The sequence below is a fragment of the Penaeus japonicus genome, unplaced genomic scaffold (assembly GCF_977035675.1).
Source record: "Penaeus japonicus unplaced genomic scaffold, GWHDUDI00000001_assembly GWHDUDI00000011, whole genome shotgun sequence".
NCBI classification, from domain to species: domain Eukaryota; kingdom Metazoa; phylum Arthropoda; class Malacostraca; order Decapoda; family Penaeidae; genus Penaeus; species Penaeus japonicus.
In genome coordinates, this window is record NW_028234413.1 from 38,799,527 (window position 1) to 38,812,026 (window position 12,500).

General features: G+C 33.7%; 2 protein-coding genes across 2 annotated transcripts in view; one reads left to right on the plus strand and one right to left on the minus strand.

The window, feature by feature from the left end:
• Positions 1-1,511: 1,511 nt before the first annotated feature.
• On the plus strand, positions 1,512-8,237 carry LOC122254598 (uncharacterized). Its single transcript, XM_043018358.2, has 2 exons — positions 1,512-1,705; positions 5,444-8,237. Exons 1-2 carry the CDS (start codon positions 1,616-1,618, stop codon positions 6,473-6,475), a joined length of 1,122 nt encoding a protein of 373 aa, XP_042874292.1. The 5' UTR covers positions 1,512-1,615; the 3' UTR covers positions 6,476-8,237.
• Polr2I (RNA polymerase II subunit RpII15) overlaps positions 8,103-12,500 on the minus strand; it is a 5,259-nt gene continuing 861 nt past the window's right edge. The window contains exons 2-4 of the mRNA XM_043018359.2: positions 10,716-10,828; positions 10,466-10,597; positions 8,103-9,445 (exon numbers count right to left, since the gene is read on the minus strand). Coding sequence (XP_042874293.1) covers positions 9,290-9,445; positions 10,466-10,597; positions 10,716-10,814 — 387 coding nt within the window. The 5' untranslated portion in view covers positions 10,815-10,828 and the 3' untranslated portion in view covers positions 8,103-9,289. The remainder of the gene's footprint in view (positions 9,446-10,465; positions 10,598-10,715; positions 10,829-12,500) is intronic.

Genomic DNA, 12,500 nt, shown 5'->3' on the forward strand with positions numbered 1-12,500 from the left:
TAACAATTATGATAATTATAAGAATGATAATGATGATAATGGTAATATCAATGATAATGATACTGACTATAGTAATAATCACGATGATAATAATGTTGATAATCAAAATGATAATTATGATAATTACAATATGATAATGAGGATGACAACAATAACATTGATGATGATGGTGATGATAATGATGATGATCATGCAATGATAATAGTAATATTTTGATATAAATACTAATGAATATAGTGATAGAATCAGTAATAATGATAAGGATGAAAGTAATAATAATTGTAATGATTATCATAATAATGACAAAAACACAATAATGATAATGATGATACTGCCACTAATAATAATAATAATGATAGTAATTTTAATAGCAAAAAATATTATGAAAAAGATTATGATTAACACAATAGTGATACTGATGATAATGTGATAATACTAACAATATTGATGATAATAATGATAACAATAACATTAATTATAAAAATAAGAATGATGATGATAATGATAATGAATGATCATAAAATTTAATAATAATGATGATATTAATAATGATAATGATGATGATAATGATTATGGCAATAACAAATGTAATAATATCATTGATGATGATGATGATAATGATAATAATACCAATAGCAATAATTATGATAATGATAATCTAATACAAATAGTAATCACAATAATGCTGATGATGATTGTTATCATCATTGCTATTAACATTAATATTATCATCATCTTTGTTATTGTTATTATCAGCATCATTATTATCATTATCGTTATTATTATTGTCACCATTACTATTATTGTTATTATGATGATGATGATTATTATTATTATCATTATCATTATTATTATTATTATTATTATTATTATTATTATTATTATAATTATTATCATTATCATTATTACTATCATTATTATTATTATTATTATTATTATTATCATTATTACTGTTACCATTATCATTATTATCATTATTTTATTAGTAGTAGTAGTAATAGTATTGATATTACTATTATTATTATTACTATCATTATTATTAATATCATAATTTTTATTATCATTATTACTACCATAATCTTTATCATTATTATCATTGTTATAAAATTATATCAATGGTTACGATCTTAGTGATAATAATATCAGTAGCGGAGATGAATAGCGGGACAAAAGAAGAAAAAAAACTGGAAAATTGAAGATAAGGTAGAGGAAGAGATGCACGAAGAATAAAATAAAAGGAAGGAGATGAAGAAAAAAGATAGGAAGATGTGCATAGAGGAGAAAAGGAAATTTTAAAATATATATATATTCTTAATTCTATGAGGAGTCAATTTTAGTACGGTCGTATCCCCATTTCGAAATACGGGAGGTAGCGAATATCTTTACTATTTTCGCTTTTGAGAGATACCACAAGAAAAACCCAACCACCTATCCCATACCAATAAACCATCCACACAAAATCACAAAGACCAATCATTTAACAAAATAAATTCCACCCAAAAGCCCAAATGAGGAGACAAGACAATAGTTGCTCAATTGTTTGTTTATAGCATCACCATCCATCCAAGGGAATTCTTGCAACGCCTTTAAATAACCAACTCAAACTCTCTCCACGATGTGCGACGAGGAAGAGAGGACCGTGTGGGTGGGCAACCTGGATGCTGAGCAAGTGACAGAAGACATTTTATTCGAATTGTTCTTGCAGGTGAGTCTAAAACCGGAGAAATGATAGACCTTGACCGTGTTAATCCTTCGTGAGGACTGGGGGAATTGTGTGCCGTGGGGATTTTAATTTGTTTCGTTTGGCTTCGTTTGGTTGTCTTTTGTGGGTTGGATTTGTGGGATTGGAGTCTTGGTGGATGGTTGGATTGATGGGTGGTTGGTGTAGGTTGAGGTTTTTGTATGGGAGGAAATACGAGGTTTTGAGAAGGTCGGTCTTGTGAAGGTGGCCTAGTTTGGACCCCTTGAGTCTAAAGCTTTGGGATGATGGTATGTTGTGAATTTTTATGGGAAATCGTAACTAGATGGGTTAATGAAGTGGTTGTTAATTATATATTGATGTGTGTTGCTGAAGTTTCTGGATCTGTGTTTTGCATTTGATGTTTACTGCTCAGATATAGTTTATTTAAATCTACAAAATACTTCTGTGATGCAGAAGTATTATTGGAAATGGTGCCTAACAATAAATTGAAAATAAAACACAACATTCTGTGAAGCACTTTTACTTAACCATTTCCAGTGCAAAGGAATAATTAAGATGCTTGAGAAGTATTAACCCATTGACAGAGGATGTCATGATTTGCTGTTAAGGCAGCATCGGTCATAAACGTAGATGGTACCGTGTCATACAATGTAAACTCGCATCATGACTGTATACATATTTTATTAATACCGTGGCCAATGGATTAACCTGTATCCAATGGGGCTATTTCGGCTTTAATTGACAGAAATGCAGGGACATTCGAATGCACAAGCCTACCGCGTCGGGATTCTGCTCACCCGGTGCGCCGGGCTGGACAAAATAAGTCATCCCCGGCGTGTGGCCCAAAAACCACTAGACGTGATATCTTGTCACCTGGCGTTAACGGGTTAAGAATCATATTTTGCAGGAACTCCACCATCCCTTTCCTTCTAGCACCACAAGAAAAAAAAAAAAAAAATGGATGCTATCGTTGCGGTAGATGTATTCTGAGGAAATCAATCTAGCTAAATGGGATTGTTTTTAATGCAACTTGTTGATAGAATTTAGCTTTGAGGCAAATACAAATAAGGTTTGTAATTGATGATCACATGGCTATAGACACTGCACTAAGGGGAAGGTAGTTGAAATTTAAATCAGTTCCATATGGATTTTTGCCCCCTGAATGTTGTTAATGTGCATTGTTAAAGCAGTCAATGAGTGAATCACATTACTCTTTTGTTTTTACTACTCATTTTCCCTGATACTTGTCATCCCTCCCTAGCTAGGAAGACCAATGTCGTAATTGCTTCATTTGTGGCAGGAATAAAAGCCAGATTCATCCGAATGACAACGAAAGCTATCAGAGAAATATAATGTTCACTCGAAATTAGGAGTTCAGCGTCATCTCCAAATTTACCAATGCAAAATACTACAATATTGGGCAAAGTTTCTTTTGATGACAACGTGACTTTCATAGATGAGATTAATAACCTCTCATGAAGTTTGATGTAAAAAGAATTATTAAATTTTTTTATTTATTTATTATTATTATTTTTTAAAATTATTATTTTTTTTATACGAATCTCCAGTCTTCAAGTTAGCACCCTCCCCCTTACCCAACAAGGGACCTGCCATTTTATGTTTAGCTTAAAAGATCTGTATAACTCCCGCTGGTTTAGGGATCCTACCAATAGTATAGATTAGAAAGGTTGTGATAATTTTTTTTTTTTTTTTTTATACAATATTATCATCAAATTTTTCAACTTTCATATTGTTTTATAAGTCTCGGTAAATTTTCCGAACAACGCCGCGTCGCTAAATACCACAAAAGTGGTATCTACTATTCATATATAGTGAAATTAATGAGCGCTTGCACCCCTGGACCCCACAATCTGGGTCCCGATAGTAGGGGAGGGCATGAAGTAGATCAGGGAAATTACGGGGTAAAATATGAATTCCGGCCATATTTCGTATGCAAAATCTTAACTTTGCTTAGGTTTGAAGTTTGCCCTAGCCAAGGGGGGGGCTTTGCCCCCCCCCCTGGACCCCCCCTTTTTAAGGCACTTCGGTATCACAAAAACCTTAACCCAACTACCTACCTCACTTTGCCTAGTTTTGAAGTCAGCCTTTGCGAAGAGGGAGCTACGCCCCCCTGTGGATCTCCCCTATTCAGGGCACTTTGTGACACTTATGATGTGTAATTAGTCCTGTAGATGAAAATGCCACGACCACAAATAACCCTCACACTGCGCCATGATGACAGCAACTGAGTCTTCGTCTTATATATTCCTCAGGATAGGAAACTAGGACCGATGATGACGCAACCACTCAATAGAGGGCACTTTATAATTATACTGTAAACAATGGGGTCAGGGCGAGGATGGTGGATTTGGGATATCTTGCCCAAGGTATGTTGCACGAAGTGCCCTAAAAAGGGGGGGTCCAGGGGAGGGCAAAGCCCCCCTTTGGCTAGGGATTAATTCAAAACTAGGCAAAGTTAGGTGGGTCATTGGGTTAAGATTTTGCAAGCGAAATATGCCCCGAAGTAGGACGAGGTAGCACGAAGTGCCTTAAAAAAGGAGACCCAGATTGTGGGGTCCAGGGGTGCAAGCGCTCATTAATTTCACTATATATGAATAGTAGAGGTTGAGAGGAATCCATCGATACCACTTTTGTGGTATTTCGTACCGCGGTGTTGTTCGGAAAATTTACCTAAGTCTCTTCCAGTAAACCACAAAAATACCCATGATCTCATGGCACCTTGTGTTTACCTTATTCCTCTAATTTTCTATCTACCATTGTTATTGTTACTATTATATTATTATAATGCTAATGAAAATTTTAAGAATAACCCTTTTTGCAGAAAATCAATGAATAAAGTAAACCAGCAAAGTTAGGAAAATACAATAAAACATATCTTGGGGTTTATCCCGGAATTTTCTGATAATTCATGCCTTCCACAGCTATCCAGATAAATACCATCACTTAAGTTTGATGAAGCAGGCTAAAAATACTATGTATAAATAACAAACATTGTACGTTGTCCTTAGATACCAACTTCATTGATATTGGTGATACACCTCTTTTAGTAATGATTCATTGATGTTTTAATTATTTTATTCCACAAACTACATTCTTTAAAAGTATTTACAGTCTTGGACATATGGTGCATATCGTACAAAGTGAACAGTGCTTTGATCAGTAGGTCAGTGAATTCAAACTTATTTTTTGTCTGTCATATAGTTGTGGAAAATTGAAAATAGGAGTTATTTGATCTGTTAAATGAATGAAAGCCTTTGTATAAAAATGGTACAAAATGTGCAAGTATTCATTAGTATGACCATAAAGAAGCCCTTTCCCCGTTAGAACACATGTGATAGAAGTGTTTTTTGTGGTTCAGGTTTGTTTGACTGTGTTGGAGCATGTCAGGTGTGAAGGCCGTAGCAATTACTTGGCACATCTGTTACAATTGAATCACTATTTTGCAATAGTTTCTGTATTCTATTGATAACTGATCTTGTGATACCAAGTCCTGTTTGCTTTTTACAATATACTTCTATTATTTTAAGATAAAACAGTTTTATGTAGAGGTTACTTATGATCTTTTTGGAGTTCACTGCTAATTCTGGTATCCCTATCTCACTTATGTAGATATTGTTATTTTTGTAATAGCAGACAAAATTTATATATGAATTTTTCAAATATGTATCTTGCCTTTATAAGTCACGGAGGTTTTTCTAAAAATTGTTCTTTATTTTACAGGCAGGACCACTACAGTATGTGAGAATGCCAAAGGACAGAACAACTGGAGTGTACAAGAACTTTGCCTTTATTATTTTCCGCGATCCATTGTCTGTTCCTTATGCGGTGGAGCTGATGAATGGTATTCCTCTTTTCAACCGTAATATGAGAGTTCAGAATAGGGGTTTGCAAGACTTGCAAAATAAGGGAATGGCACCTGGTCCTGGGGGAATACATACACTGGATCCCAGCCTATTAAATGATAGTCCTCAGACTCGGCAGAATCACCCACCCATTCAAGCACAGACTTGTGGCCAGCAACAGTCTCTTTTAGGCCCTGCCCCAGGCATTGCAGCAGCACTGCAAGGTCATGTTCCACAACATATCATGGCATTAGCACAACAGCAGATAGCTTTATTACAGGCACAGCAGCCTTCTCTTCTATCAAACACTCCTCTCCTCAATGCTCCAGGCATGCGCACGTCAGACCGACATGGCTCTATGAATTATAACATGTATGGTCAGGGACATCGAGGATATAATATGCAGAATAACATGCGGGGGAGTGGGTCAAGAAATGATGACACATCCCACAGCCAGCATTGGAACAGGGGACAAAGATCAGGCGACTATCACCATGGCCATCATCATGATAACAGAGATAGAAATTCTAGATCATTAGATGATCACCATAAACGCCATCATGAGGACAGAAACAGATATGCAAGATCCTTGGATAATCAACAGAGTTTCCATCATAATCAGAGAGGTGGAGGACAGAAATATGTGGATAATGATTCAATGAAGACACTAAAGATGCAACATAATAGAGAAGAGAGTGTTTCTCAAAATTCCAACATGTTAGCTCGATTACAGCAACAGCAGGGACGTTTTGATTACAATCGTCTAGGACCAAAGAATGATTCTTACATGAGACCAAATGGACACAGTCATGACAGTCATAGATCAAGGGATCATCATCACAGTCGCTCTCACGGTGACGACAGATCTAGCAGTAGTAGGTATGATCCGTATAGAAGTTCCAGACGTTGATGCCATTGTGCCTACCATGCTTGTCAAATGCCAGTTTGACTCTTCTTATGTTTTTTTGTTTCAGAAGGATAACCTACTTATGTACCTGTGTATATAAAATGCTGGAGGTTATTAGATAAATATCTAGGGTAAATCTAGTATTCCCTGGCATTGATTTTGAAAGATTTGGATATGAATTTTTTATATTTGGGTAAGGTAACATAACTAGATGTTTTGTCATCCATGTGTTGTTTATGGATACAGTATTTCCTTCTTGAAGTGGTTCAATCATTGAAACTGGAAGTTTTTATGGTTTCCTTTACTTTCATCTTTGTCTTCATTTATCATATTTTTAGCAGACGCATTTCACATTTTATTCAGTCTTGGATTTGTCCCATCTTTGTCTGTAGATAGATATTTTTGCGTGTGGGTGTGAGTGAGTGAGTGAATGGGTGATTCTTTGTGAGAGCACACATTTCCACTCATAATTCTCCTTCTCTGTCCCTTCTTTCTGTAGCAAGTTGAATGCAATGTTTCAGTGTCAAGAGGAATATGACTAAAAAGATAAAGAAATAAAACAGTGTTTGATGCTGGATGTATGTAGGATGGATGGTGAAGAAGTTATGTTCATTCTTATTATTGTAGAGGCATAAGTAACATTCTATTTGATATATTTTTGTCAGTTTTATTTTTTTACACCTGTGAAATGTTGCTCAGTCATTCAATTTATGAACCTTGCATATGTCTGCCGTATACGCATTATTGATTTATGCATTATTTGCAGATTCCAGATTGTTAGTTGTTTGTAAACATTATGTATTAACTTCATTCTCCATTATAGATTTGTAATTTTGAATAAGGATTGTAGTGGATCAGTTGTGTTTTTGATGGTAACCTAATCAAGTGGTGAAGACTTTTGGGTTTTGGTTTTATATATCCATATAATATCTAAATCTTTGTATATATTATAAATACTACACATGTATGTGAAAATAAGCCTATGTACAGTGCATGTGCACATGTGTTTGTGATATGCATGTATATTTTTGTTGAATGTGTGTATGTGAAATGAATGTGTGCGTGCATTTCCGAGAGTGTATTTCATTCTTTTGTGTGTGTCTGGGTGTGCTCTCCAAAGTGACGCACTGAACATGACATTGCAAAACTCTGCATTGTTGAAAAAAAACGGCTAAATTACAACTATAAGAGAAGAGAAGATGTCTAGTTGTCCTGCAGCTTTCCAGTTTCTTTAGACAATTGAATATTACTATTATTAGTTAAGTATTGTCTTCACTTTACTACATTGCTAAAACGGTCCATTGCTCTTTGCTCTTATGATTTCTCTCTCTCTCTCTCTCTCTGAATACTATGAAATTAATTCTCGTGCAATAAATAGCAAGCTGAACAACAATCAAGATCTTCAGCGGAATGCATTGAATAAAAAGACTTGTAACCTTGAACACTTACTTTCGTCATTTCTTTTTTTCTTCTTTACTGGTATTTTCTTCATTATAAATGTGAATGTAGCCTTGATAGTTATCTTGACATCATCTTATTACAGACTTGGAAGATGTTACAGGATAGTCAACTTATCCATATATTTTATTTGCTGTAAATACAATTTAAGGGACATTAAACTATAAAAAAATTAAGTTTATTTCCTTTTATTTTTTCGGTTACTACTGCATACAGTTTATTACTACCTTTTCTCAAAGGGAATATTATAATGAGGAATCAAAGGGGAAAATGTAATGTGTCTTGATCATGAAGAAAATATGTAAAATGATTTTTTTCTTTTTCTTTTCTTATTATCCTCCTTAACTCTATTTTCCTTTACCAAATGAATTAACAAGAGATTTGAAAGTTAAACTGTTCAAATATAAATACTATACCTCATAAGGAGTTGCTATCAAACCAGTAAATATGGTACAAATACACAATATACAATGTTGAGGCACAACAGTACTCATCCATAAATGGTTGTTATTTTAATTATCAGCATAATTTCTTATTTTCTGCAAAAGCTGAACCCCTTATATATCAGACGAGTCATTAGGAATATATTCTTAGATGGAGGCTTTAGCCTTTGCAATTTTGCAATGCATATGTGTTAAATATGACACATAGGGAAACAAATGAAGCCTCACAATTAACTCGAACTAGAAAATCAGGAGTTAATCTGTAACAATAAAGGATATATATAGCCATATTCTATGAGATGTAAACACGACAAATAATTTATGTATTTTGTCTTATTGCAACAAATAAAATGCTTGTATCATATGTATTGTTGCAGAGTCATGATTGCCTTTAGTGTTAAGCTTGGTAAAATTGAAGCATACAAGTGATAAAACAAAACAAACCATAAATCTGCATTTTTCTCATATTCAGTATCCAAAAGAAAATGGTAACATAAAATGCAGTTTGGCAGTTCTAACATCCTATAACATTAACTGTTTGTTATTATAAGTCTATTAAAAACTGTGATCTTGATCAATTACATGTAACAGTTACTCTTCTTCTAAGAAAGGAAATTACATTTATAGGTACATATACAAGCAAAAGCCCAGGTATCTCTTATGTAACCACACACAAATGTGATGAAATGAAGCAAAGTTTAGAAATTATTCTCTTTTTATTGATGTATCTGTTCAAAATACATTTTTAGTTGTATATGCATTACACATTCTGACTTTATAAATATATCAGTAAGACATATACATGAGTTTCAGGAAAAAGGAAATGTATTCAATCCAATAATAATAACCAGACAAAATAACTGGCAATTTACAAGTGGATTCTTAAAAATAAGTTTTTGATAAAAGGCATCATTATTCACTCAGTCCAACGGTGTGTACACTCACTATTGCAACATACATAGTACAGTCTCATCTCGTCTTCAGCTCTCCTGGTCTGGGCTTGGAAGAACACAGCATCGCGTGTGCTGCACCTCGGGCATGGATGGTCATCTGTCCTTGGTAGTGTTGGGTCCTTTGTAAAAACAGAATAGAACAAATTGAGAAAAATTGGACAAAGCAGTTTAATTACTACAGAAAAAGATGTATTATATGTTTTATCTGTTGTTTTTTACTCACTTTTCATAGAATATAGTTATTCTTGTGCATTTATTCATATGCTTTAATTTTTTTTTTCTATTGTAAAATTGAAATTTAATTTTTAATTTAATGTCTATAAAACCAATGCTTTCTTACATGACTAATTACTGTAACTAAAGTTACTTAATCCTTGATATGAATCCAAGTTAAATGAGACAACTGATACAATCCAAATGCTGATGTTACTAAAATATAAATATACATGTGAACAATGTGTAACTCTATCTCGGTGATTGTAATCCGTAATACCTTTTAGTTCTATCCACACTATGCCCAACAGATGAAAGAGCTGAACTTTTCTTACTGTTCTAGAAGGTATAATATCCGGTGCTATTGTTTTGAATTTCGTTGATGACTCAATAAAATTCACTAATTGGAAAATATGGATACATAAAACAAATTTTCATAATTGGTCACATGACAGCAAAATATTTCTATAACACCTTGTTCTGTTATTATCTGCCAACATCGCATTCTCCTTTTTCCCACCACTTTATCAATAACATTTTCAGTTACCCAACTTCTAATGATTCCTTTCTACTCTTAACCCTTCCGTAATAGGTGTTTTCCCAGGATAAGAACACTTTCATGCTGTACATTTCCTTTTGTTGAAATCATAAATTATTCATACCTTCAGTTATGAAGACTTACTGTACCAAATGCTAATTACAATCACTTTGGTAATATATCATATATAGACTCACATTTCATCTATAAAATTTGAAAATAGCATAAAATAACAGAAAATACGCTGAATATCTCAAGATGTGGCCTGTCTAGAAAGGGTGAAGAATCCACTTTTCCTTTCTAGTTTTACTTCAACCCTATCCCCTCTAAATTAGAAGAACTAGAAGAAGAAACATTTGATTAACAAGCTACTAGCTCTGTTAATTACCTGTATCACTTCAGGGTTAATGTGTCGGAGTTCGTCAATTTCATGCATCAATTTGTTGACGTAAATGCAGTTATTTTCTGTGGGCATTTTGTAGTCACAGTTCCTGCAGGCATAGAGTAAGATCTTGTTTTCCTGAAAGTCAAAGCCCGTTAATTTATGGGTAAAACTGATTTACAATAAATCAAAATATAGAAAATTAACTTGATAAATAAATAAATAAATAAATAACCGAGAGTGAGAGAAAAATTACCTTATCTTCTTTTGGATACAACATATTGTTACACTCTTGACAGAAGCGGATACCCACAAAGCCTGGCCCTTCTCCACCGCCCTTTGCCATAAGACTCATGATTGCTTCTGGTTCTGAAATGGAAATTCAGTACTTCAGTATCTTTCTAAGTATCTTAAATAATATAAAGATGCTTTTCAACAAAATCCAAATTGATGTATCTACTTGAATGAATAAATTAATGTAGCGTATTAATCTGAGGTAATTGCACCTTAAGAGACATACTATTCAGCTTCAGGCCTCATCACAGAATTTTTGCAAAATTGTGCTCATGAAATATTTTCAATTTATATTATCTAGTGATTAAAAGTTTAGCACAGTATTGGACATGTTAGTGAAAAGTAAATAATTCCTCATTAAAATGAATGTAAACAAAGAAAATTAATATGGAGAGTGCTTGTTAAAAAGTTGTGCAAAGATTAGTTCTTAATAAATGTGCCTAAAGATTTCCCAGGTATTAATAATACCTGGATGTCTTTTGGTCAAAATAATAGTGATACATATATAAGAAGACACTTCTGGATACAAATAGGATGACTTCCCTCTGTCCCTCTGATAACGTGAAATATTTAGGTAAAGTGGGTGTTGCACTTATTAAACTTCTCACCTACACCATGCCTTGATTATTTAAGGTTCTTCGGTAGTGCCACCAAAAATAAATTTTTTGTCCTAATTTTAACCAGTAATACGAGATGTGTTGCTCTGATGAGTAAAGTTACCGACAAGCATTTTCTTGTGAGTGTGCAGATGAGTGGTTCCCAACTGCCTGTATTTCCTCAGATTCCTAGAAGGTTCCCCAAGGTACTTGGGTAAACCACATGAATACTTAACTGAAACTTATCATGGGTGAGAAGGTTAAATTTTGTCAACCTCTAAACGGAATCTGCAGTATGGTGAATGTCAAAACAAAGGAAATTTGGGTTCCCTTCCTTGCCTTGAACAAAATTTATGGCGATAACAGCAGCTTGTGTAAGTTAAACATACAAAGCAATACCAATCTGCTATGCACTACATAAAACCATAAAATAAAATTAATATCAATGTTACTAAAGCTAATAACAGAACAGAAATAGGTGTGATCAGGAAGGCCTGGTAATTGACTCATTAGTGAATTAGCACTTGTAGAGCCTGCTATGAGAAAAAAATAATAAAAACAATAACAAATAAATAATAATCTAAAGTGAACGGTGCATGTTCCTAGTGCTAATGAATGAGCCTACACATGATGAAAAGATAGATTTCTTATTAACATAGACTTTGAATCTTTTGATTGAATGGTTCTAACCGGTATGATCTTTAGTGGATAAAATGAAAAACACTAAACATTAGAATAAAGGGGCACCATTCTTTTGATGAATACAGATAACTGTAATTTCAAGCCTCTTGTTTTAATAACACTGGGCATCTGTAACTTGAATTTATATCAATGGCTTTTACACAGAAAATAATTATATAGGTATTCTAACCCCATAGATATATGAATCATGACCCTGTAATTTAGACTGGACTACAAATTACACACAGACATCCCAAATGCAGTTACATTACTAAAAAATTTAAGCATACTTTCAGTAAACCTAGATGACTTTTACATGTAAACTAACAATTAATAATTAAAAACTACAATCCACCTTATCATGTTTTCTGTTCCTATGGAAGTCATCAGTGTACAAAGGCAATTGAAGGCATTAAGAACATTTGGCAAATTTTAATAAAGACACAGCTAACCCTCTAGGCACGACACAA

What these genes read in the sequence shown, in the direction of transcription:
- LOC122254598 (XM_043018358.2), top strand. Translation starts at nt 1,616, where the DNA reads ATGTGCGACGAGGAAGAGAGGACCGTGTGGGTGGGCAACCTGGATGCT. An exon ending in TATTCGAATTGTTCTTGCAG is followed by an intron (nt 1,706 to 5,443) that starts GTGAGTCTAAAA and finishes TTTATTTTACAG; the next exon opens with GCAGGACCACTACAGTATGT.